The sequence below is a fragment of the Salmo salar genome, chromosome ssa11 (genome assembly GCF_905237065.1).
Source record: "Salmo salar chromosome ssa11, Ssal_v3.1, whole genome shotgun sequence".
Taxonomy (NCBI): domain Eukaryota; kingdom Metazoa; phylum Chordata; class Actinopteri; order Salmoniformes; family Salmonidae; genus Salmo; species Salmo salar.
Window position 1 is genome coordinate 16,852,753 of NC_059452.1, and position 25,049 is coordinate 16,877,801.

Below are 25,049 nucleotides of genomic sequence, written 5' to 3' on the forward strand. Positions count from 1 at the left end.
GCGCTAATAGCGTTTCAAACGTCACTCGCTCTGAGACTTGGGAGTGGTTGTTCCCCTTGCTCTGCATGGGTAACGCTGCTTCGAGGGTGGCTGTCGTCGATGTGTTCCTGGTTCGAGCCCAGGTAGGAGCGAGGAGAGGGACGGAAGCTATACTGTTACACTGGCAATACTAAAGTGCCTATAAGAACATCCAATAGACAAAGGTAAATGAAATTCAAATGGTATAGAGAGAAATAGTCCTATAATTCCTATAATAACTACAACCTAAAACTTCTTACCTGGGAATATTGAAGACTCATGTTAAAAGGAACCACCAGCTTTCATATGTTCCCATGTTCTGAGCAAGGCACTTAAACGTTAGCTTTCTTACAAGGCACACATTGCACTTTTACTTTCTTCTCCAACACTTTGTTTTGCATTATTTAAACCAAATTGAACATGTTTCATTATTTATTTGAGGCTAAATTGATTTTATTGATGTATTATATTAAGTTAAAATAAGTGTTCATTCAGTATTGTTGTAATTGTCATTATTACAAATAAATAAAAAATAAAAATACATTTAAAAAATGGCCGATTAATCGGTATCGGTTTTTTTGGTCCTCCAATAATCGGTATTGGCGTTGAAAAATCATAATCGGTCGACCTGTAACGGGTGTCGTGTGTGGAGGACCAAGACGCAACAGGAAAATGTATACTCATCTTATTTTTAATTATTGAAGAAGGTGAAACAAAACAAGTATACAATATGAAAACGACACTGACAGTTCCGTCAGGTGAAGAACACAAAACAGAATACAACTACCCACAAAGGGACAGGTGAAAACAATCTCCCTAAGTATGACTCTCAATCAGAAACAACGATGTACAGCTGTTCCTGATTGAGAGCCACACCAGGCCAACAAAGAAATACACAACCTAGAATCCTAGAATACCAAAGCAAGAACATACACCAAAAACCCCAGAACACATAAATACAACACCCCTCTACATACACATAGCCCCCGAACCACATAAAACAAATACCCCCTGCCCCGTCCTGACCAAACTACAATAACAAATAACCCCTATTACTGGTCAGGACGTGACAGACCTCTAATCCAATCTACTCATCACATTTCGAATAGTAAACTATCTTACATAAGTTTGCATGGAATGCTTTATGGTGAAAATTTGCTTCCCCAAACTTGAAACTCATGCGCCGACTATGCATAGGCTTGTGTTATGGCGGTTCGTTACTCGTGTTGTTGGCTGAGGAAAAGTACATGTGGACAGTAATTCTAACATCTTCAAAGCGTGCGATAGAAGGACACACGTCATTGCATCCTCGACTTGCATGTTCTGTTAAGATTAAATTCCGTAATCTAAATGTGATTTGTGTCATTCTGACCACCGTGGGTGGACGCCCTAATCAGGTTTAACATCAAATGCATATGGGCCAGGTAAATGTCTCAAATGTCCGGTAAATTAAAATGCTGCAGGTCAAATTTCCGGCGCCACGTTTTCATAACGGAAACCCTGGATTGTGTGTGTGTGTACACTACCCATGACCCACACAAAATTGGGTAAGGAAAATGAGAATAAACACTATAAAATGACAGCAGGGGCACAACAATCATGTGAATATAAACGTTTTGGGGATACTGTACATAGACGGGAGGGGTGGACACTGACCAACTAGTGAAATGCTCCTATATAACCCCTGAAAGTACATGCAATATTAAAATAAAATACTAAAACTATCCAGTATACTATAATAGCACAGACCTAAAAGACTGGATGATACTGACTATGATTAAAATAATACAGTCTACAAGAATACTGTCTACAATTGAATTATGTGTATAGTTATTATATTGCATATTGTGCCAGGAAAACAGAGATCTGTTTCCGCTCTGTTACTGTACTCCTCATTTCCCTTTGGCATACAGTATATCCTGTACTGTATTCTCCCTCAACACTCATGCCCTCTCCTGCCCACTATTCTCTCTCCCTCCCTTCCTGAATCCTGACACAGCTAGCATACCCTACAGAGAGAGAGAGGCTGTGAGGGAAGGATAAGGACTATAATGGGTAATGCCAACTGGGGTCAACATGACGGCATGGTATCAGGTGGCTTGTGGGTAGGCTAGGCAGGCTACAACATAAGCAGACAGCACAAAAGGGAGTGGCACACTAAGAGGTATGGTTAACGCAGTCTTCAGCTATGGTGACCAGATTGGTCTGTTCACAGAAATGAAAAGTAGAAGCCTCCGACACTCACGTCGGTTTGCACTGCTATAAACAACGTTACTGAGATAGAACAAAATAGATCCCCACCAAATAGTCAATCATAACCAACGTAAACATAGCCTACTTCTTACAGTTAGAGAACTAAATGTGTTTGTCATAAATGAATTACAAACAGTTTCCAACTATCCAGGTTTGTACATTGCCAAATGTTCTGAGTCACATCAACACTGCAATGGTCATCAGCTTCCTTCTGTGGCTTAGATGAAACCCTATGATGAAAGACTTTCCATGAAGTCTCCAGATGAGCTCAGCAGAAAGAAAGGATGTGGGTAGAAAGGTAACTTCCACACAAAGCTACTTCCATAATAGGACTGTCTGTCTCCCTCTGGTCTGGACAGCTGTCCAGCAGGCAGCAGCAGCCAGCCTGCCCATAATTCATTTAGCATGCTAGGACTAGGGACTAGGAAGCTCGCGATCTAGAAATATTTGTCCTGCTCACTGGCTTCAAGATATTCATGGCAAGGCTGATGCATTGTATGTGTCATAACATACCCGCATGGCATGAAATAGAAAACATTACGACATAGACAGATGACATACCTAAGAGTTCTTCATAGTCACAAGTCAGATTTCCTGACACATTGTTAAGTTCCTGTTTAATTCAGTTTCACATAGCTCAGCCCATATGAACTCAGATATTCTTGAGTACGACTGGTACACAGTGCGAAAGCCACTGTCTGTCGAGGCTGTCTGTGTCCCTTGTGGACAGACAGGAAAGCAGGAAGCATTCCCATTTTTTATATTGAATTACTCAACGTTATTTCCCTTCCCCCTGTCTACCTTCTCCACCAGGACTGGTAACTTTTTCCTCTCTCCCTGCACTACCCAGCTTATTTTGTCCAGCTTAATGTCAGAGGTCAGATCAAACTCATTTGACCACACCTGCAGCCTTAGACATAAGGCAGGAATTATTTCAGCACACTCATGAGTACAATAATCTGTACTCTGTCTTCACTCAGCAGATCCATTTACATTTGTTGTGGATTTATAGCTTGTGGTATCACGTACACAAATGGTATTACCTAAACGTAAGGTGTTTGCTGGAAAAGTCTGATATTGCTAATGCTTTTCCCTCCATTTTAAGTATGAAGTATTTCTCTTGTCTTTCCCCAACGTCGGTTATAATTTCCTCTCTAGCCAGCTTAGTATCAAAGACTATTGTATCCCTCCAGGATGCTGTACCTGCCAAGAAAGCCCAGCTGCTCTTCTCTGACAGTTATATGATAGGCATCATCAGACCAGTGGTTCTGAAGCCCAGTCCTCCAATGCCGTATGGAGCTCAGAATAATAGCATAACATAAACAGCAGCTGACACCATGAAACTAACTCTACCCTCAAGGAGAAATAAAAAGCAATGCCTTATATAGAAGTTGAGACATTGAGATATGGGTCAAGAAATTATAATGGCATTGTAACCCTCGGTAAAACAACAATGGCATTACATTGGCTTGTTGAATTCACTTTTATTTGATAAAACCAAGTCCAGGGAGGCCCCCCTTCCAGCATCACCGCGAGTTATTCTGGACATTTCTAACAAGTTATAAATAGCTCTCTAAGGTCTGCAATGACTGACATGATAAGAGGAAAAGTGCTGACTGAGGAGTAAGTTGAAAGCCGGACTAAGTTCATTAAAAATGCACGCCCCACAGTTTAAGAACCACTGTTCTAGAAGACCTTATCATACTTTATAATCACCCAGGTTGTTTACCCTATGTTGTCCTGGGCCTGAACATGTTTTTCCCCTCCCATCTCTGTGATGGGGTAAGGCTGCTATGTGTTCCAAGTTCCAACCACAGCGGTTCCAACAAATAGGAGACCACCCACTGGGCACAGATGTCAATTCAATGTCTATTCCACGTTGGTTCAACACAATTTCATTGAAATGACGTGGAAACAAAGTTGATTCAACCTGTGTCTGCCCAGTGAGCAGTCTTTTGTCTAAAAGCAAGACAACCATGTTATTATCAAGCTTTACAGCCTATAATTAAGTTTTGAGCAGTGGATGCTCCTCAGAGGAGGAAGGGGAGGTCCATCCTACTCAGTGAATTTCAGATAAATACACATAGTGAAACATAAAAAAAAAAAAACAGACATGACATGTTGTCTACTCAATCAAAGGATCAGAGAATAAATCTATTACTGAAAGCATAAGCTACCGTGGTGAGTAGGTGAGTGTGGTGAGTAGTTGACTCAAAGAGAGAGATAAAGACAATAGTTGAACAGTTTTTGAACAAATTAATTTCTTCAAAAATTAAGGAGAAGCATCAGAGAGAAAGTGAGAGATGGAAGCAAGCAGAACGAAATGGGGATAAACCTACCTGAATTTGTCCAATAAAAACTGTTGTTTGCAACTGTTTGGACTAATGGTTACACCCTAGATCAGCTAGTTGCAGGCAAGAGTGTGCAAGGCGGTATTGAATGTGTCACTGTCACCTTGATTACTCTAATTTGTCTCTCGACCTGTGCACCTACGTTATAAACTTTCATTCATAGGCTAGGTTGTAGCAACCTCACAATGGGTATAGGGAAAATTTCAGTATAACGTAGTAGCCTAAACTTATCGATGTTACATTGAGCTGATTGAATGGAAGATGAATGACAGTCATCCAGTATTCTGTAATAGAAATAAGACCATACTCATAAAAAATAATTGTCCTCCCTAATCTTAAACAGCAGCGACCGCCACTGGTTTGGAGTACGTATGGCTTATGGACAGCTATATATTGACTGAATGGTTGTTCCAATTTATTGTCGGGGGGGGGCGGTCTAGCTAAGTGGTAAAATGGTAAAAGTGGTAAGCTTTGGTAAAATGTGATAAACAAAAACCACAATTGGGACATTAACTTACTGAGACTTACATCGAAGTTACTTTACAGTGTATTTATTGTTAATGAGTTTCTTAAACGAGCCTATTGTCTTTTGTTCGAATAAGATGCAGTAGTAGCCGTATATCCAATCATGCAGCGTTTCTGCTTCATTCACTCCAGCTGTTGCTTACATCTGCAAGCAATACGAAATGTTCGCGTCTCATTCTCAAAATCAACAGAAAATCGAAACGACGCGTTATTACATGGTTACTACACCACGTTTCATGTAATTTTCTTTGACTAATGTAAATAAAAAATTATGTAAAAACTTACCATGTTTGGGGAACGCAACTTATGAATCACCAACCATCCAGCGTCAGTGATTTGTTACACAAAATCGCATATGATCTTATTCTGTTGAGTTTTGTATACCCTCTTTGGGATATCCGACAAAATAAGCGCTAATAGTGTTCCAATGAACCCTTTTGACTTGTGAAAGTAATAGTTCCGCTACAGGAATTGAAAAACGTTACTTTCAGGAGGATTCATTCGATTCTAAGAAACCACTCCCATACGGTGCTTTGTCCAGTATGATGTCACGCGTTTGCCCCCCGACCCCCACCACTGGGTAATGTTAACCCTTTATTTTTTATTTTCATCTTTATTTAACCCTTTATGTTGAAGGCAAGCATACAGTATATTAAACACATGTGGTGCTCGTCAATTTACATATTCTATCATGTTTTGTACATCTCAAATTCTTCATACACAACTTTATAATTTTGAATATACTAATGCTAATAATAATACGTGTAATACCTTGATTACACATTTTTGTCTGATGAAGGGTCATATGCTTTGATGAAAATAAACTGGATAGGCAATAGTGTTGTATGAACTAGATGCCATTGTTGAACTGGAAGTTTGCAATAAATAGCCAGCAGCATACCACCCTGCATCCCACTACTGGCTTGCATCTGAAACTAAGCAGGGTTGGTCCTGATCAGTTGCTGGATGGGAGACCAGATGCTGATGGAAGTGGTGTTGGAGGGCCAGTAGGAGGCACTCTTTCCTCTGGTCTAAAAATTTTTAAATATCCCAATGCCCCATGGCAGTGATTGGGGACATTGCCCTGTGTAGGGTGCTGTCTTTCAGATGGGATGTTAAATGGGTGTCCTGACTCTCTGAGGTCATTAAAGATCCCAAGTCGCCTATTGTAAGAGTAGGGGTGTTAACCCTGGTGTCCTGGTTAAATTCCCAATCTGGCCCTCAAACCATCAGGGTCACCTAATAATCCCCAGTTTCCAATTGGCTCATAACTATTCCCCCAGGTTGTTGCTGCAAATGAGAATGTGTTCTCAGTCAACTCACCTGGTAAAATAATGGATTAAAAAAAAATGTCTTTAAAACAAAGAGAGTTGGTTTTACATTTACACTGCTAACCATGTGTATGTGACCAATATGATTTTGATTTGATGGGCTCTGCTGAACACAGCTGTGTGAGAAATAATCCTGTATCCAAATAATGAACCCTTCTGCACCTAAATGAATAACACAATCTCGCATCTGAATCCTGTCTGACTCCTGATGCTTCGCACCCCTCTGACAAGACCTTAGAGTCCAATACCTTACAAATTGTTATTTTCGTTTTCAATATCATATTTAATTGTTAAATCCTAACAACAACAAGGAACATTTAGATTTCAAATTATGTTTTGATAAAAGTCTAAATACGTTCAGGTTTTTTTTGTTTCATCTTTGGGGCAAAAGGACTCCAGCTGGTAATAATCATGTAAAATATGTTGGTAGTTTGAGGGTTAAAATAATTTGATAATGGCACAGAAAAGTTGGAAAGTAGGCTCTGCGGCCCAATAACTGACCAAATGTGCAACAAGGGGTGTGGAGTATCTTCAAATTGCTGTAGAAAAGGTAAAGTAATTTGGTTAGATTTGCTACATCTACGTTGCAGTTGTTACATTTTGCTTCAGCAAGGACCGTGATAGCAAATGAATTATACATTATTACCATCATGTATATTCCATTACTTTCGCCTTGGTCAGCGTGATTGTGGACCACGTGACTAAACACGGACATAACATCGTTTTAACAAAGCAAATCGTGAGTCTGCAGTACAATTTTGCATTGAGTTTCATGTGTCATTCCTGGATTTAATACGTTTTAGTTGCTGCCATACAAACGTTATTTTTGAAAACGTAATCTTAACGGTCTTTACTTGCTAAAAATGTTAATGCCTAATGTTAGTGGCATTATAGCAGCGATAGCTAGCCTGCTAGCTTAGTGGCTAATAGCTAACTGTAACGTTAGCTGTGCATATCAGAAGATTAGTCATCTAACGTTACTTTTCCAAACTTTAGCGAGTTTTAGATTCGTGAATGTGGGGCTGTTACCAATGTAGATTATCGTTGTAACTTGTTCCTGTCTAGCAACATCTCATGATGTCGGAGTGGCACCTGTCATTGAAGCTGGTGGATCAGCCCAAATCCACCTTCCACTTCCCTGAGACGATGCCTGGAGACGTGTCTCCCGGCGGGTACCGAGTCTCTACTCTGAAACAGCTCGTTGCAGCACAGCTCCCTGATTCCCTACCGGACCCCGAACTCATAGGTTTGCATTGCATAGGTGAACAACTCACATGTCAACTAACGTAGCTAAGTAATGTGCTGTATTTATGATTTGTGTCTACATTTTTATGTGTATTTAATATGTCAGAGCTGGTACACTGTGGTCGCAAGTTGAAGGATGACCTGACTTTAGACTCATGTGGGATCCAGCCTGGCTCCACCCTGCACATCCTCAAAAGGACCTGGCCTGAACCAGAGATCAATCCAGGTGGGTTTTGGCAGACTAACTCGAACCCTCTTAGAAGCGCCATGTCACTAGAAGTTTCTTTTTATAAGGTTACTTCTACAAAGAACCATAGTAATGTATCTCTCCTGTCTTTCTCTCTTTGTCTGTAGAGCCAGTGAACAGGACGACTGCAGCCAGGGAGTTTCGTGTGCTGCAGGCAGCCCTCCACTCCAACTCCACCTACAGAGACTCGGTAATAACATTGTTATGGTTTTGAGAATGAAAATGTAGAAAGATGTCTTTATCAGAAATCCTATTATATCAGTTACAGTGGGGTCCAAAATGATTGACAACCTTGATAAAGATTAGCAAAAATGAATGTATAAAATACACTGAACAAAAATATAAACACAACATGTAAAGTGTTGGTCCCGTGTTTCATGAGCTGAAATAAAAGATCCCAGAAATGTTCCATATGCACAAAAAGCTTATTCCTCAAATTTTGTGCACACATTTGTTTACATCCCTGTTAGTGAGCATTTCTCCTTTGCCAAGATAATCTGTCCTCTTGACAGGTGTGGCATATTAAGAAGATGATTAAACAGCATGATCATAACACAGGTGCACCTTGTGCTGTGGACAATAAAAGCCCACTCTAAAATGTGCAGTTTTGTCACACAACACAATCCCACAGATATCTCAAGTTTTGAGGGAGCATGCAATTGGAATACTGACTGCAGGTATGTCCACCAGAACTGTTGCTATAGAATTTTAATGTTGATTTCTCTACCATCAACTGCCTCAATGTCTTTTTAGAGAATTTGGCAGTATGTCCAACTGGCCTCACAACCGCAGACCATGTGTATGGCGTTATGTGGGCAGGCAGTTTGTCTACATTGTGAACAGAGTGCCCCATGGTGGCGTTGGGTTATGCTATGGGCAGGCATTCGCTACAGATAACAAACACAATTGCATTTTATCGATGGCAATTTGAATGCACAGAGATACGTGATGAGATCCTGAGGCCCATTGGCGTGCCAATTATCTGCTGCCATCACTTCATGTTTCAGCATGATAATGCACAGCCCCATGTCGTAAGGATCTGTACAAAATTTCTGAAAGCTGAAATTGTCCCAGTTCTTCCATGGCCTGCATACTCACCAGACATGTTACCCATTGAGCATGTTTGGGATACTCTCGATCGACGTGTACGACAGCGTGTTCCAGTTCCCGCCAATATCCAGCCTGATCAACTCTGTGTTACGCTGCATGAGGCAAATTGTGATCACACTAGATACTGACTGGTTTTCTGAGCCAAGCCCCTACCCTTTTTTTAAGGTATCTGTGACCGACATAAACATATCTGTATTCCCAGTCATATGAAATCCATAGATTAGAGCCTAATGAGTTTATTTCAATTGACTGATTTCCTTATATGAACTGTAACTCAGTAAAATCTTTGAAATTGTTGCATGTTGGGTTTATATTTTTGTTCAGTATAAATAATTCAAATACTGAGCTATATTTTATGCTCAAAAGAATGGGAAAGTTATATTATTTTATACTAATACAATTGGTCAAAGAAAGATACTTTGTTTAATTAGTAGTACTTTTTTTCTCAAAAATGTAGTGGTCAAAATTATTGACACCCCTAAAAATTATTATAAATGAAGTAGTCAAAAGTGTAGTATTTGGTCCGATATTCCTAGCTCACAATGACTACATCAAGCTTGTGACTCTACAAACGGGTTGGATGCATTTGCAGTTTGTTTTGGTTGTGTTTCAGATTATTTTGTGCCCAATTGAAATGAATGGTAAATAATGTATTGTGTCAGTGGAGTCACTTTTTAATTGTAAATAAGAATAGAATATGTTTCTAAACACTTCTACATTAATGTGGATTATATCAGGATTACAGATAATCCTGAATGAATTGTGAATAATTATGTGTGACAAAGTTACATAGGGTCAAAGATCCTACCTCTAAAACATGCTAACCTCTCACTATTACCAATAACAGCGGAGGTTAGCATGTCTTGGGGGTAAGATCTTTGACTCTCTGTAAATCTCACTCATCATTATTCATGACTGTTACTTGTTAAATAAAAATATGTTTATCTGGGCAATTGTATTAGTATAAAACAATATAATTTCCCAATTTTTATTTAGCATACACTAGCTCAGTATTTTAATGATTTATTTTCTACAGTCATTATTGCTCTTCTTTATCAAGGGTGTCAATCATTTCGAACCCCACTGTATATAACTTAATTTGCTTCCCCAGGTGTTTAAGATGCTGACTAATAAGGAGTCTCTAGATCAGATCATTGTGGCCACGCCAGGGCTGAGATCTGACCCGGTAGCACTAGGCAAGTACTGATTAGCCCTGCCCGTTATGACATAACATCATCCTAACCATGTCACCAAGGAGGTTATGCATTACAATGCTATTCTTCTGAATCTTTCAGGAGTGCTCCAAGACAAAGATCTATTTGTGCAATTCACAGACCCTAACATGCTGGATGTGTAAGTGTTTTTGTTCCTTATACTGTAGAATGACATTGTCATACCATGTTGTGAATGAGTAACTATACTGTGGATTTGTGACATTAGGGATAATACAAAGGTTTTAAACGTTTTGCCTTGTAGGTTGATCAGTTCTCACCCAGCCCTGGTCAATGCCATCATCCTAGTCCTCCACTCAGTGGCTGGCAGCATGCCTGCTCAGTCCAGCGCTGGCTCCTCCCGCAACGTTTCCTCCAGCTCCTACAGTGACATGCCAGGTGAGTATCACACTGGTGGACACTACAGGGTCGTGTTCAATAGGTTAGACCATAGAAAAATGGTTTGCAACGGAAAACAAAAATCTCTGTTCTTATTGGACAAGGTTCAGGTAGCACCTCCCTGTTTCATTCTTTTTCAAAACGTTTAGTCCCTACTGAACACGACCCAGTGATGGCCACATCGGTCTGTCACTCACCATCACTAAGACTGGAACATGTATGATGTTTGCGTTGTCTTGTCTGCAGGAGGGTTTATGTTTGAGGGCATGTCTGATGACGATGAAGATTTCCAATCGGTGAGTCAATCTAGCTGGATTGAGATTTAAAATGTAAATATAGATGGAGTATAGCTAACACCGTTGCTATTTGTGTAACTAGGGCAATCAGGCAGGCCCATCCAACCGAACCGGGGGCCCAGCAGGAATGCGGCCTGTGTCCCTTGGCCATAGTGGAGCTACAGGCCCTCGACCCATAACACAGAGTGAGCTGGCCACTGCCCTGGCCCTGGCCAGTACTCCTGAGAGCAGTGCTGTTACTCCCATAGCAGGGGCTCAGGTAAAGAATGGCCCATCATCCTCCCTCAACACACAAACACACTCCTCTACCAGTGACACAGAGCAGACACTTGCCCTTCTAACTGCGTGCCCTTTGTTCTGTGTTGCAGCAGGACACCTCATCTGGAGTGCCTCCCACGCCAGCAGGGACTCCTGTCAGCAATGACCTTTTCAGCCAGGCACTGCAGCAGGCTCTGCAGGCCTCCAGCATGTCCAGCATGTCCTCTCTCCAGGTCAGTCCCTTCTCCTTTCCTCATCTCCTCTACTCTCTCATTCTCTCCTTTCCCTCTCCTCCTTTCCTCTCACTCTCTCCTCTCACTGTGCTACATGAGCCGCGAGGACAGACCAGATCCACAGGTCTCGACCTTTAAAGGACAACACTGTGGATAGAAGCTGTGCTCTTAATCATACTGCCTGGAGCAATGGCACTCGCTGCGTTTCTATTTGGTTTCTCTCTAGCTGGAGTAATGACGGCCTAAGCTTCAATGTCTCTGACTTTGTATTTTGGTCTGTTTGCCAGTAGTTTTAAGGCTAGCTTTGTTTTACTGTCTTATAGGGGCGTTGGCAGTCCCAGCTGCAGCAGCTGAGAGACATGGGGATCCAGGATGAGGAGCTGATGTTACGGGCGCTGCAGGCTACAGACGGGGACATCCAGTCAGCTCTGGAGCTCATCTTCGCTGGAGGGCCAGGACTCTGAGCCAAGCCAGGGCCCTGAGAGAGGAGAGTGCAAGGGGAAACGTCTCTACACAGGCCCAAGCTGATGGCTCTGGTCGTTCTGACATTGGGCTGTGATATGGACACTTACATGGACACAATGCTTCAGACATGAAGACCTCATTACTACTCCTCTACCCTTTCATACACAGCCTAAATGGAACAACCTTTAAATGAGTCAGTCAGATTCAGGGGTAGATAAGGTACATGTTTATCTTTATTACAAGTCAAAAACAAAAAGAAGAAATGTTTTGCCAGCCATTTAAAGGAGGTTTGGTGCTAGCCCCTGAAGGCTTTAAACTCATCGCTGTGTTAATATATACATAATCAAAGAGGGCTGTGTTCTACCAGAAATCTTCATTTTGTTTCAGACGCTAACATTGACTCAGATCTGCTGTAAAATATGCATTGGAAGAAAGCAGTGTTGAGACTACCCCTTGAGTCTAATTGTGATTCATACAGTTGTACACTAGGTGGCAATGTATAACCACTTACCATAGTTCCTTTGCAATTCCATTCAATAGAGAAATAAGGAGTAGAAATTTGACAAATATGGCTAGCTAATGTTTGAACGGATTCTGAAACTGGTTCAGTTGGGCTGCCAGATCAATAAACACATACATAATGTAATGGTTGTTTGAGAGTAAATGTAAATACCAGTATTAGACTATTTTGTGGTTTGATAAAAATATAACCTCATCCAACATGTATGAGATTTATTACATTTTTACTCTTTTAACAGCTGACATTACGCAAACATTGTACTGTAGAAGGATAACCTTGTATCCATTCTAAGTACCATCCATTCAGATGTTATTGTGTCTGAGCTGAACACGGTTGCTACAACCAAATGGCTTTTCTCAATATTCAAATAGGCTTGCTCTTTACAACCAGGCTCATTTTGTGTGCTGCTTTGTCTCATTGTCTCCCATCGGGGTGCTGTGGAAGAAGAGGACAAATTGTGTGCCCCCCTCACCCTACCGTTCTCAATCTTCAGTAATTGCCCTGCTTAGTTTTAGAACTGTGTCTTGTTGAATGTGGCTGCTCAGTCAGTGAATGGCCCTTTCATGAGCGCAGCACCCAAACAGTGCTTTGTGTCTTTCTGTCCCCATTACCATTTTATATGCACGCCGTGTACACCTGCAGGCAATTTCCCTCTGAATATCTCCTACAGAGTTTCAAAGTGAGGTCTCTCACTGGACTCTTCAGAACTTCAAATTATGTTGAGTCTTCAATTGGTTAATACAACATTTGATTGCCTTTCAAGCTAATTGAAATAATGATGCACCATAGCAATTGACTTACTGTAGGCTAATTAGACAATATATTGGTCTTCTTTGTTTGTTAGAACACTTTAAAAGCATTACAGCAATAGTAGAGGTATTGTGATTATTAAACAGAAACTGTTTATTCCGCTGGTCGTTGCCATGTCAGACCTATCCTCTTAACTGCAGCATCACATCCTCAAACCTCCAACAATATACTGTCACAACATCCAGGGAAGTTGCCATGGAGACTCATTCATCTGATTCAGATGGGGATATGTAATCACATTGCACATCTTCACATATGGCTGTCATTGCGCTACATTTAGGTTACGCACGTTCTTTCTCTTTATTTTCTCCACTCGGAGGACAATGTAAAGACGATGAAACGCTTTCCTCGTCTGCCCCCTGACATCAAAATGGAGGTGAAAGAAGGTGCTGTCCAGACAGATCTGTTCAGTCACACTATACACCTGTGGCTGTATAGTGACCTCTCTCTCCCTTCTGTCCATGCAAACAGGCTTGTGTGGGACCTAGGGGCGATGAGGGTGCAAATAGGGTGTTATTTGTGGATGAAGACAATGTCTTGGCTGGGTAGGAAACGGCACTTAATCGGGTGAGTCACTGACGTTTGACTAAAACAGTAGAGGGACAGAATAAATGCAGGGAAATAGGGGAGGACAGTCATTCCTCCCATCCTTTCTCTCCCCATTACCCCTGTCCCCCAGAGTCTTAGGTCATTATAGCTCCTCTTCTCTCATGTATTCTGCTGCTGTGTGGATGCCGACTATATGCAGACTTCAGACACAGCGACTCAACCCAGGTTCATAGCTGGTTCACATGGCCCTGAGAAGAACATTACCTTTCATGAGTACAGCAGCTCCAAGCTCTGCACCACTCTGCTCCATCTCTCTTTCATCTAAACCACTGTTACGACAACATAGTTGGTTGGAAGAAGCTGTAATTCAAAAAGGAGGACAATAAATGACATAGAGACTGGTGGCTGGGTGTTTCTGAGTATAGTGGCTTTGCTCTGCAGCAGACAGAACTATCCACATTGTCCAACACAACATTGACCTGTAGATTCAGGGGATGGATTAGGACAGTCCTACTTCATTATACTGTATGACTGCACAGTGAAAAACTATTTGCAGCCATAATAGACCATTTAAAGCAGAGTAAAAGCTCAGTTAATCTAACTGCCAGAGACAGCAGAATAATAACAGGTTTCACTTTGGGTCACCTCCTCACATGTGTCAGAAGGGAATTGGAGGAGAGTTGCTTTATTGTCTCCCCATTTTGTTTTTGTCTTTTTAAATGATGCAGTTCATGTGTTATTAGCATCAAGTCTGTTTACCTGAGATTGCTTTCTGCCAGGCATGACTGGGCTGAATATTAAATTAGTTAGTGATGGACAAGGGCCATTTTTTTCTATCTGTCTGTGGAATGGATGCATTCATTGCTGCTTTCAAGCCATGTCTTTCAGGCCTGTGGGTGCTCTTTTGTCCACCAAAGGACGCTTTGATGCATTTCCTCTCAGGTGTTTTAACCCTTGGTGGCTGTCTAATCCCTGGGAGAGGGTGATATCGCAGCAGTGGGAGAAAGGTTAGAAATGATACATCTCTCCAGAGCAGCTGAATGGACCGCCATGAAGATGCTGTGTGGTAGAGAACGATAAGAGTATCTGAATAAGATGTATACGTTAATCTAAACAAAACGGCAATACCCTGAATCACCTTGGGTGGATTCTCAGGAGAGTATGTTAACACACTCCTGTTCAGGTATCAACTAACTAGTTCATTGCAGGTTTATGTCAACATTGTGTGGAAAATATTTCTCCACATTTTCACAAAAGAGGTGGAAGTGGATCACACATTCCCTGCCTTCTCCTTATTGCTTTTGGTTGTCCGTGGTAACATCCATCTGTCTGTCCTCTGTCTCTTCATACAAGCTGTATGTAATAGAAAACACTGCAGACTTTATAGGCCAGCTTGGCTCCATTGTGAGGCTCTGAAAGGATGTTTACACATTGATCTAGCTCCACCTAACAATAGGAGGCAATAGGAGAAGAGCTGGGGAGGGGAGCACGCTAACTAACACTGCTTCCTTTTCAGGTGCAGAAAGAGCATCAAAGCCACGTGGTCAGAATCCCCAGGCTGTCTGGTCTGCTTGTTAAAAGCCACGCTGTGCGCTTGTGTTTAAATGAAGGATTCTCTAGCACCATCAAAGCCCAGGGTGTGTTCTCTGTAATCTGAACCGCTGTTCTCTGTCTCTCAGAGCTCTCCTGTAGTTGTTTATTAATTCATCAATTAAGTATGCTCTAGAAAGACGCTAGAGACCGACTCAGACCATGTTTGGCTTATACAGCAATTAATACATTTCCTCTGTACAGATCTTGGGTTAGTTAATTAAATCACTATAATATCATGGCCGGCCGGTGTGCAGTGAGAACTGGGTTGGGATTGTGTGTGGAGCAGATGGCCATTCATTACTAGGTTGACGTCAGTGCCTTTATCCTCTTTTACTATTCTTGCAATACCCCGTCTTTGAATCAACCAACAGAGAGTAGCTCTATGGCACTTACCATTGAATAGACCCTTACCATGGTAACTGGTAATCACAACGGTATGGAATATTTACCAAACATCTTTTGGATTATCATTTTTTTCGTAACATGTTTGTTGCTGCATCAAGAAAGAGCCAACAGACAGAGGGTTTGGACTCATAAACTCTACTTTATTTAGGTTGAAACTTGATGCCTCTATGTCCCCATACAATACATTCAGTATATACATTTGGCGATGAGGGACTGTACAGATATGTTATAGTAGTGCATACATACATGGGAAGAAAATGTACACAAAAGCACTAAAACCACTTGACCTCAGAGTGGCTAGAGAGACACAGAGTAAGTCAATGGCTGATGGCAATGCGCACACACACACACCACTTCTCTGAGGGTGAGAAGGACTATTTCAGGTTTCCACAGAGACATTACAAAGTGAAGAGTGAGTCTGCTGATTGAGACAAAGCTCCTCCTTTGCCTTCCAGAGTCCCCTCCCTTCCTCCCTCCTTCTAGCCAGGCGAGGGGTCTTCCTCTGGGCAGTGTGGACAACGTACTTGGGACCTTGCCTACAGTAACATGCCTTTGTCAGCAGCACTGAATAAAGATCCTCCTCTTCTTTATGTTTCATCTCGAACACACAGGGACATTCTTAAGACATATAGTTCATTCGGAAAGTATTTAGACCCCTTAACTTTTCCCACATCTTGTTACGTTACAGCCTTATTCTAAACTGGATTACAACCCTCCCACCAATCAATCTACACACCATACCCCATAATGACAAAGCAAAAACAAGTTTAGACATTTTTGCAAATGTATGTATATATATGTATATATATATATATATATATATGTGTATATATATATATGTGTATATATATATATATATATATATATATATGTGTATATATATATATGTGTATATATATATATATATGTGTATATATATATATATATATGTATCACATTTACATAAATATTCAGACCCTTTACTCAGTACATCGTAGAAGCACCTTTGGCAGCAATTACAGCCTCGAGTCTTCTTGGGTATGACGCTACAAGCTTGGCACACCGGTATTTGGGGAGTTTCTCCCATTTTTCTCTGCAGATCCTCTCAAGCCCTGTCGGGTTGGATGGGGAGCGCCACTGCACAGCTATTTTCAGGTCTCTCCAGAGATGTTTCGAGGACATTCAGAGACTTGTCCAGAAGCCACTCCTGCGTTGTCTTGGCCGTGTGCTTAGGGTCGTTGTCATGTTTGAAGGTGAACCTTCACCCAGTCTGAGGTCCTGAACGCTCTGGAGCAGGTTTTCATCAAGGATCTCTCCCTACTTTGCTCCGTTCATATTTCCCTCGATACTGACTAGTCTCTCAGTCCCTGCCACTGAAAAACATCCCCACAGTATGATAATGCCACCACCATGCTTCACCATGGGGATGGTGCCAGGTTTCCTCCAGACGTGACGCTTGGCATTCAGGCCAAAGAGTTAAATCTTGGTTTTATCAGACCAGAGAATCTTGCTTCTCGTGGTCTGAGTGTCTTAGGTGCCTTTTGGCAAACACCAAGTGGGCTGTCATGTGCCTTTTACTGAGGAGTGGCTTCCGCCTGGCCACTCTGCCACAAAGCCCTGATTGGTGGAGTACTGCATAGATAGTTGTCCTTCCGGAAGGCTCTCCCATCTACACAGAGGAACTCTGGAGCTCCGTCAGAGTGACCATCAGGTTCTTGGTCACCTCCCTGACCAAGGCCCTTCTCCCCCGATTGCTCAGTTTGGCCGGGCGGCCAGCTCTAGGAGTCTTGGTGGTTCCAAACTTGTTCCTTTTAAGAATGGTGGAGGCCACTGTGTTCTTGGGTACCTTCAATGCTGCATACATTGTTTGGTACCCTTCCCTAGATCTGTGCCTTGACACAATCCCTTCTTTGGAGCTCTACAGACAATTCCTTAGACCTCATGGCTTGGTTTTTTCTCTGACATGCACTGTCAACTGTGGGACCTTACATAGACACGTGTGTGCCTTTCAAAATCATGTCCAATCAATTGAATTTACCACAGGTCGACTCCAAGTTGTAGAAACATCTCAAGGATGATCAATGGAAACAGGATGCACCTGAGCTCAATTTTGAGTCTCATAGCAAACGGGTCTGAATACTTATGTGAATGAGGTATAATTATTATTTTTTTAAATACATTTGCTAAAATTAAAAAAAGAAGAAACTTTTCGCTTTGTCATTATGGGGTATTGTGTGTGGATTGACGTGTAGAAAAATATTTAATACATTTTAAAATAAGGCTGAAACAAACTGTTTAAAAAGGGAAGGGGTCTGAATACTTTCAGAATGCACCGTACACACACACACACACACACACACACACACACACACACACACACACACACACACACACACACACACACACACACACACACACACACACACACACACACACACACACACACACACACATATATACACAGTACCAGTCAAACGTTTGGACAAACCTACCCATTCAAGGGTTTTTCTTTATTTTGACTATTTTCTACATTGTAGAATAATAGTGAAAAACATCAAAACTATGAAATAAAACATTTGGAATCATGTACTAACCAAAAAAGTAAATATATTTGAGATTCTTCAAAGTAGCCTCCCTTTGCCTTGATGACAGCTTTGCACACTCTTGGCATTCTCTCAACCAGCTTCATGAGGTAGTCACCTGAAATGCATTTCAATTAACAGGTGTGCCCTGTTAAAATTGTATTTGTGGAATGTATTTCCTTCTTAATGCATTTGAGCCAATCAGTTGTGTTGTGACAAGATAGAGGTGGTATTATTTGGTAAAAGCCTAAGTCCATATTATGGCAAGAACAGCTCAAATAAGCAAAGAGAAATGAAAGTCCATCATTACTTTAAGACATGAAGGTCAAAAACTTTGTACGTTTCTTCAAGTGCAGTCTCAAAAACCATCAAGCGCTATGATGAAACAGGCTCTCATGAGGACTGCCACAGGAAAGGAAGGCCCAGAGTTAACTCTAATGAAGTCATCCTCTGCAGCAGAGGTAACTGCACTTCAGATTGTAGACCAAATAAATGCTTCACAGAGTTCAAGTAAAAGACACATCTCAACATCAACTGTTCAGAGGAGACTGTGTGAATCAGGCCTTCATGGTCGAATTGCTGCAAAGAAACCACTACTAAAGGACACCAATAAGAATAAGAGGCTTGCTTGGGCAAAGAAACACAAGCAATGGATATTAGACCGGTGGAAATCTGTCCTTTGGTCTGATGAGTCCAAATTTAAGATTTTTGGTTCCATCCGCCATGTCTTTGTGAGACGCAGAGTAGGTGAACGGATGATATCTGCATGCGTGGTTCCCACCGTGAAGCATGGAGGATGTGTTTTGGTGTGGGGATGCTTTGCTGGTGACCCTGTCAGTGATTTATTTAGAATTCAAGGCACACAACCAGCATGTCTACCACAGCATTCTGCAGCGATACACCATTCCATCTGGTTTGTGCTTAGTGGGACGATCATTTGTTTTTCAACAGAACAATGACCCAAAATGACCCATCTCCAGGCTGTGTAAGGGTTATTTGACCAAGGAGAGTGATGGAGTGCCGAATCACCCGACCTCAACCCAATTAAGATGGTTTGGGATGAGTTGGACCGCAGAGTGAAGGAAAAGCAGCCAACAAATGCTCAGCATATGTGGGAACTCCTTCAAGGCTGTTGGAAAAGCATTCTCATGAAGCTGGTTGAGAGAATGCCAAGAGTGTGCAAAGCTATCATCAAGGCAAAAGGTGGCTACTTTGAAGAATAAAAAATTCATTTTGATTTGTTTAACACTTTTTTGGTTCCTACATGATTCCATGTGTTATTTCATAGTTTTGATATCTTCATTATTATTCTACAATAAAGAAAAACCCTTGAATGATATATATATATATATATATGTGCATTTTACCAGTAGACCTATGGTCTCATGAGTCTTCTAAAGTACCCCCTGTGGATAGGCCAAGTACCCCTAGGGGTCCTAGTACCCATGGTTGGGAACCACTGGCATACAGTATATGACTCTTCATGACAGGTTTAGGAGCTTGTCTGTCAGTGTCATGATTAGACTATCCCACACCTTCATGACGTAACTCTGATGTTGCCGAAGAGGGCCATTGTATGTAATGGAGGGAAATTGTGCTCATATATGGTAAAATGCACATGCACATGAGGGTGTATAGTACTTCAGGAGTACTCCGGGCAGAGCAAAATTCAGTTGGTGGTTCATTAACTGAAAAGGGTTGGGAACCACTGCTTCAGTATGCAACCCTACTTTACTTGTTCCTTTAACTTACCAACAGAATCAATTCACCTCCAGCAAACACTTGTATAATTCTCTTAATTCTTTGGAAATGCCAATTGGATAACAGCCTTAGATTTCCACATCTGCAATGATGCCACCTACTGGCTATGGGATTGCATAGCATGCTTCAGCACTCCTTATTAACCATAAGATTAAAGTACACGTCTGTCCCTCTAGTTCAGGGGAGAAGTCAAACTCCAAGAACAAAGAGAGGCTTCAAGCAATGTCTCTAACCTCAAGGTCTGTACCTGAATAAGACAGGGTCGTGTGGGTAGAGAGGATAGAACACAGAGACAATGGAGGAAATCAAGAGTAGAGTGAATAAGAAACCAATTTTGAGATGTGTGTATTAAATAATTCGAACAAATAGAGGGGTTATGACAGACTGGAGGTCAGAGTTCATTTAGGAAAATTGAGTCCTCTGATTGGTCCATGGGGCTTCTACAGTCTTTATGTGAGGCTTGACAATCCCATTGGTCACGAGACACCATTACTCATCAGTGTCTCAGAGTCAGGCCACAGAGGCAGTTGGACACATGAAGCAGGACTGACTAAAACACATAGCGAAGCACCACAGTATATATATATGAGGCCAGGCCCGGGGTATTCAAGCTCTGGCCAAACACGATCACATGGCAGAGAATAGTGAGGGCCGGATGCCACGAGGCAGGCCTTCACAGAGAGGAGTAACACATCTGTAATAAGAAGAATTACCCCAGAATAAATTACAGTCACAGAACAATCGTTGAAAGAAGCAGAACTCTAGGAATCGGCGGATCTAATCCGTCTGATTCAACCCATGCATTATAAGGCATTAACCAAACATTTGTCACTGACATCACACAATTTCATAGTGACTATACATACAAATGCTGATCTGTAAAATGTAGTTTAAAAAAAAGAACCAGAAACATGTGACTGGTTTATGCAAAAACATATTCTTAAACCATAGATGCAATTTGTTGGGAATCGGAGTCGCATGGTGGGGGTTGGATCAATATCTGCAATCCCATTGTACCTATTGATCTGCAGATTCACGAATGAAATTGATTTTCTGAGGTAGACAATGCAGGCATATTCCATTCTACCCATGCAAAGATATTCTACGATGGGGGATTGGGAAGGTAATTTGGCCCATTTTGAAAGTAGGCGCCCATCTCTGGCTCATTTAGCCAACGGTGCTACTGCTGTGTAACATAGTGATCCATCTATCAGTCTGCTGACTGTCAAACCAGAGCTGTACTTACTCACCTACCAATGGGACACCCGTGGTGAAGGATATCAGAAAGACAGTCCCGGGAATAGACAGGCGTCAGTCTGTAGACCGTACAGCACTTAAACACTAAACTGTTGATGCACTGATGGGGAAAGTATTCACACAGTGCATGTTTATTGAGTTTGCCGGCCACTGTAGAGTGCCCATATATAACCCAAATTCAATACATGAATGTGCCTTCCCTGCTTCCTTTATAAGGACATTACAATCTTTAGGTTCCCCTCACTAAACAAACATGACATTTTCAGCATAACATGGAGCCAAATCCAATATGAACAGGTCTTGTGTGGAAGAGATGGGTACAAAGTGGTACTGTTGAGGAAGCAGCTGTGGGATCAGTGAAACAATGCTTGTCAGCAGATGATGTTTCAGTCAATGATACAATGATAATGTTGTAGAAAATACAACAAAAAAAAAGTTAATAGCAGGTCTGGGATCAGGTAGGTGATGCCAGGTGACCTGCGTTATCCTCATCATCCCTGCCTCCTCCGCCAACTTGAACTCTGTCCTTCAGACCAATCAAACAGAAGGAAATAGGCAGAGCGACAGGGTTTCCCAGGGGAGGTGGCAGGAGAGGGCATCTGACCCCTGTGTGACCTTTGGGGAAGGACGTGTCACTATAGTGTCCTGATGGCCACGGGGTAGAGCAGGGACATGTGCTCGGCCCCCTTGATGGGCAGCTTGCGGCTGGAGTAGAAGTGGATGATCTCAGGGACACTGTCGAAGGGACAGCTGTTCTGACCCAGTATGTACTTGTTCTCCTTCGTCCTCGACAGCTTCATGTGCATGAAGCCCTGGCTGCTCCTAGAGAGAGAGAGAGAAAACAATATCAGCTCTAAACATTGAGTGCTTTATCTCCCAGCGGTACAGTGACAGATCATTCCCAGGTGATGCAGTACAGTTGGGCTGGTTTAGAACCCAGGTCACATACTGTACACACTCCTATATACTGTAAGTAGAGAGTGCTACTAGTCTAATGAGCAGCCAGGAAGAATCACTTAAGCTACACCAGTTAATAAATGCAGAGCAAATGAAAAGCTCCCTGGGCTGTGCTCCCTACAGTATTTGTAGGGCTGAGCCGGAGCCTTGGATCTGTGTGCTTTACAGCTCTTAAGTAATCTCCTGCTCTGGAGCCTTGTCTTAATGAGAAATGTGGCTGTATAAAACCCATTATGCTGCAGTGGACAGAAGCTGCAGGGAGGATGGCAGTAACACGGGTCTTTTATCACATACAAGGAGAGGGAGAGGAGGAGGAGAGGTCAAAGAGAGAGAGGGAGAGGGAGGAGAGAGAGAGAGAAGAGATGTAGAGAGAGAGAGAGAGAGAGAGAGAGAGAGAGAGAGAGAGAGAGAGAGAGAGAGAGAGAGAGAAAGAGAGAGAGAGAGGATGAGGGACATGGTGAGATAGAGGGGGAGAAAGAGAGAGAGAGAGGAAGAGGGAGATAGTGAGGAAGAGGGGTAGAGGGGTGAAAGAGAGAGAGAGAGCGAGGTAGAGGGGCAGAAGGGCTAGAAGAAAAGTCCTCAGTAGACCATTTATCAGAAACCTTTTTTGCGACAAGTAGCCAAACACACAGCATCAGGTTAGTGTCAAGCACTGAGCATGGTCCCAGAGAATGTTTTTCTTCTGTTTGCATTGTGCAATGCCCAAGTTACTGCAGAATCAGCTCACCCGGAGGACTTACACAGTTAGGAAAAGTATATATACAATATTTAGCAGAGCAGGTGTCACCTCTTCTGTCAACAGAAATAAAACGGTGGAATAACAGCCAGACAGTGATGGACTGCAATGACTTCCTGTTCCCATAAGCGGGGAATGGCATTCAAAAGATGGAAATATGTTTTCTAAGCCATTCTCTGTGTGTGTGTGTGTGTGTGTGTGTGTGTGTGTGTGTGTGTGTGTGTGTGTGTGTGTGTGTGTGTGTGTGTGTGTGTGTGTGTGTGTGTGTGTGTGTGTGTGTGTGTCCATTATCAGCAGAAAGCACAAATTGCTGGGCATCTTCCGTTATCTTATAATTGCATTTGAAAAGCCTGAGGCCATATTATCTCACTAAGAGACCAACAGAAACAAAGCCGAGAGAGAGGAGAGAACATCAACATCAGGATCAAGGAGAAATTTAACAGGTTCAATTAAGGGACAATAACCATTAAAAATGACATTTCTCAAAACATCAGAGGCAAATACTTATTGTAAGTCAAATCTTTCATCAGTTCATGAACCAAGAGATAAAACCCTAGTGGGACACGGTGAAACTAGTAAGGACCAATGCAGATGAAGGACAGTCGACATGAATTCTCTCATATCGTCTCTTCAATACACTGCTGCTGTAAGACTGGCAAGTCACAGCCTTGACATGTATAGTTGCTGCACTAAAAGTATGGTTAGAGAGGGGGAGAGAGGAGTCGGAGAGAGGAGTCGGAGAGAGGGAGACAGAGACCGTAAAAGAAACGAGGGAGATTGAGCGAGGAGAGCGCGAGGAGAGGTGGATGATCGTTTTATAAGAGAGCTGAGGGAGAGGACCGCAGGGTTTCTCTGCTGCTATAATAGTGAAGTAAATACAGCTAGCTTCAGCCTCCTCCATCACTGAGCCTGATCACCCAGCCAGCTCCTCCAGTTGAATACGTCTCTGTCATTACTAGGACGTTCATCAAATCAACGTTTATTGGTTGGAGTAGATAAGGACAGATATCTCTAGTCACGCAGCCTGTTCACTGCCTACATCCCAAATTACACCCTGTTCCCCATTTAGGGCTTAGGCCAAAAGTAGTGCACTATATAGGGAATTAGGGTGCCTATTTGGGAGAGGAGAGGAGAGGCCACTCTGAAGGTAAAGTGTGTTTGATTCATCAACAGCTTGAGGAGACAGGCCTTGGGTTACACGAGCACACCACTTAAAAAGCTAAACACATCAATAGGAACATTTTAGAAATCCCCCTAAGATTTCCTTCCCCGTCAGTGTTTAGCTACGCTTATCGCGTTTCAGCTCCGTGGAGACTCAGAGACAACGGTGCAACAGACCACTACTCACTGCTGTCTGATAACAGAAATGTAGGGCTATTTTTAACAAGACTGGGCCTTTTGTGTTTGTTATCCTATTTGGTTGTGCGGCTTTTTATTGTCTAATCAGGATTCATTTCACTCTGGATGTCTGGTGTCCTGTTCACCGGGGTCTATGACTTTCACTTGAACCCGCTCATCCTTCAAGCAGAGAAATAGGCTGACAGCCATCATCGTTTATCTCTACCTCTCTACATATATTAGACTGCACCATGAATGATGCTTCAACGCAATAAATCCATGGCATCAGAGAAGCTAAACTCACCCAGCAGAAGATAATCGGCGTTACTCTGGACCCTGATCTCTCTTTTGAAGAACATATCAAGACTGTTTCAAGGACAGCTTTTTTCCATCTACGTAACATTGCAAAAATCAGAAACTTTCTGTCCAAAAATGACGCAGAAAAATTAATCCATGCCTTTGTTACTTCTAGGTAGGACTACTGCAATGCTCTACTTTCCGGCTACCCGGATAAAGCACTAAATAAACTTCAGTTAGTGCAAAATACGGCTGCTAGAATCCTGACTAGAACCAAATAATTTGATCATATTACTCCAGTGCTAGCCTCCCTACACTGGCTT

General features: G+C 42.1%; 3 protein-coding genes across 15 annotated transcripts in view; 1 reads left to right on the forward strand and 2 right to left on the reverse strand.

Annotated features, from left to right (window-relative positions):
- The window catches only part of LOC106562141 (CD276 antigen), a 79,197-nt gene extending 73,515 nt beyond the window's left edge, over positions 1-5,682 (reverse strand). For 2 of the 3 annotated variants that reach the window (XM_014126787.1, XM_014126786.1), the window contains exon 1: positions 5,433-5,682. The gene's annotated coding sequence lies outside the window, so the exon portion shown is untranslated. Of the gene's footprint in view, positions 1-2,832; positions 2,855-5,432 lie in introns of those variants that run through there. The other variant, XM_045689097.1, reaches the window with a different exon arrangement.
- A 1,240-nt stretch (positions 5,683-6,922) lies between these two features.
- Positions 6,923-12,588, forward strand: ubl7 (ubiquitin-like 7). 4 transcript variants are annotated; one of them, XM_014126634.2, is made up of 11 exons: positions 6,923-7,028; positions 7,544-7,724; positions 7,830-7,949; positions 8,078-8,160; positions 10,192-10,276; positions 10,376-10,433; positions 10,557-10,690; positions 10,937-10,986; positions 11,069-11,245; positions 11,355-11,477; positions 11,801-12,588. In XM_014126634.2, the coding sequence occupies exons 2-11, from the start codon at positions 7,553-7,555 to the stop codon at positions 11,939-11,941; spliced, it is 1,143 nt and encodes a 380-aa protein (XP_013982109.1). In that variant the 5' UTR covers positions 6,923-7,028; positions 7,544-7,552; the 3' UTR covers positions 11,942-12,588. The 4 variants fall into 4 exon arrangements, with proteins under 4 accessions (XP_013982109.1, XP_045544807.1, NP_001167258.1 ...); XM_045688851.1 differs by having other exon boundaries at positions 6,953-7,217; positions 11,358-11,477; NM_001173787.1 differs by lacking the exon at positions 6,923-7,028 and adding an exon at positions 7,210-7,217.
- A 7,882-nt stretch (positions 12,589-20,470) lies between these two features.
- The window catches only part of LOC106562138 (SH2 domain-containing adapter protein F), a 114,718-nt gene continuing 110,139 nt past the window's right edge, over positions 20,471-25,049 (reverse strand). For all 8 annotated transcript variants that reach the window (XM_014126783.2, XM_014126778.2, XM_014126781.2 and 5 more), the window contains one exon: positions 20,471-22,220. In XM_014126783.2, the coding sequence (XP_013982258.1) occupies positions 22,034-22,220 (187 nt within the window). In that variant the 3' untranslated portion in view covers positions 20,471-22,033. The remainder of the gene's footprint in view (positions 22,221-25,049) is intronic.

What these genes read in the sequence shown, in the direction of transcription:
- ubl7 (XM_014126634.2), top strand. Translation starts at nt 7,553, where the DNA reads ATGATGTCGGAGTGGCACCTGTCATTGAAGCTGGTGGATCAGCCCAAA. An exon ending in ACCGGACCCCGAACTCATAG is followed by an intron (nt 7,725 to 7,829) that starts GTTTGCATTGCA and finishes TTAATATGTCAG; the next exon opens with AGCTGGTACACTGTGGTCGC. An exon ending in CCAGCATGTCCTCTCTCCAG is followed by an intron (nt 11,478 to 11,800) that starts GTCAGTCCCTTC and finishes ACTGTCTTATAG; the next exon opens with GGGCGTTGGCAGTCCCAGCT.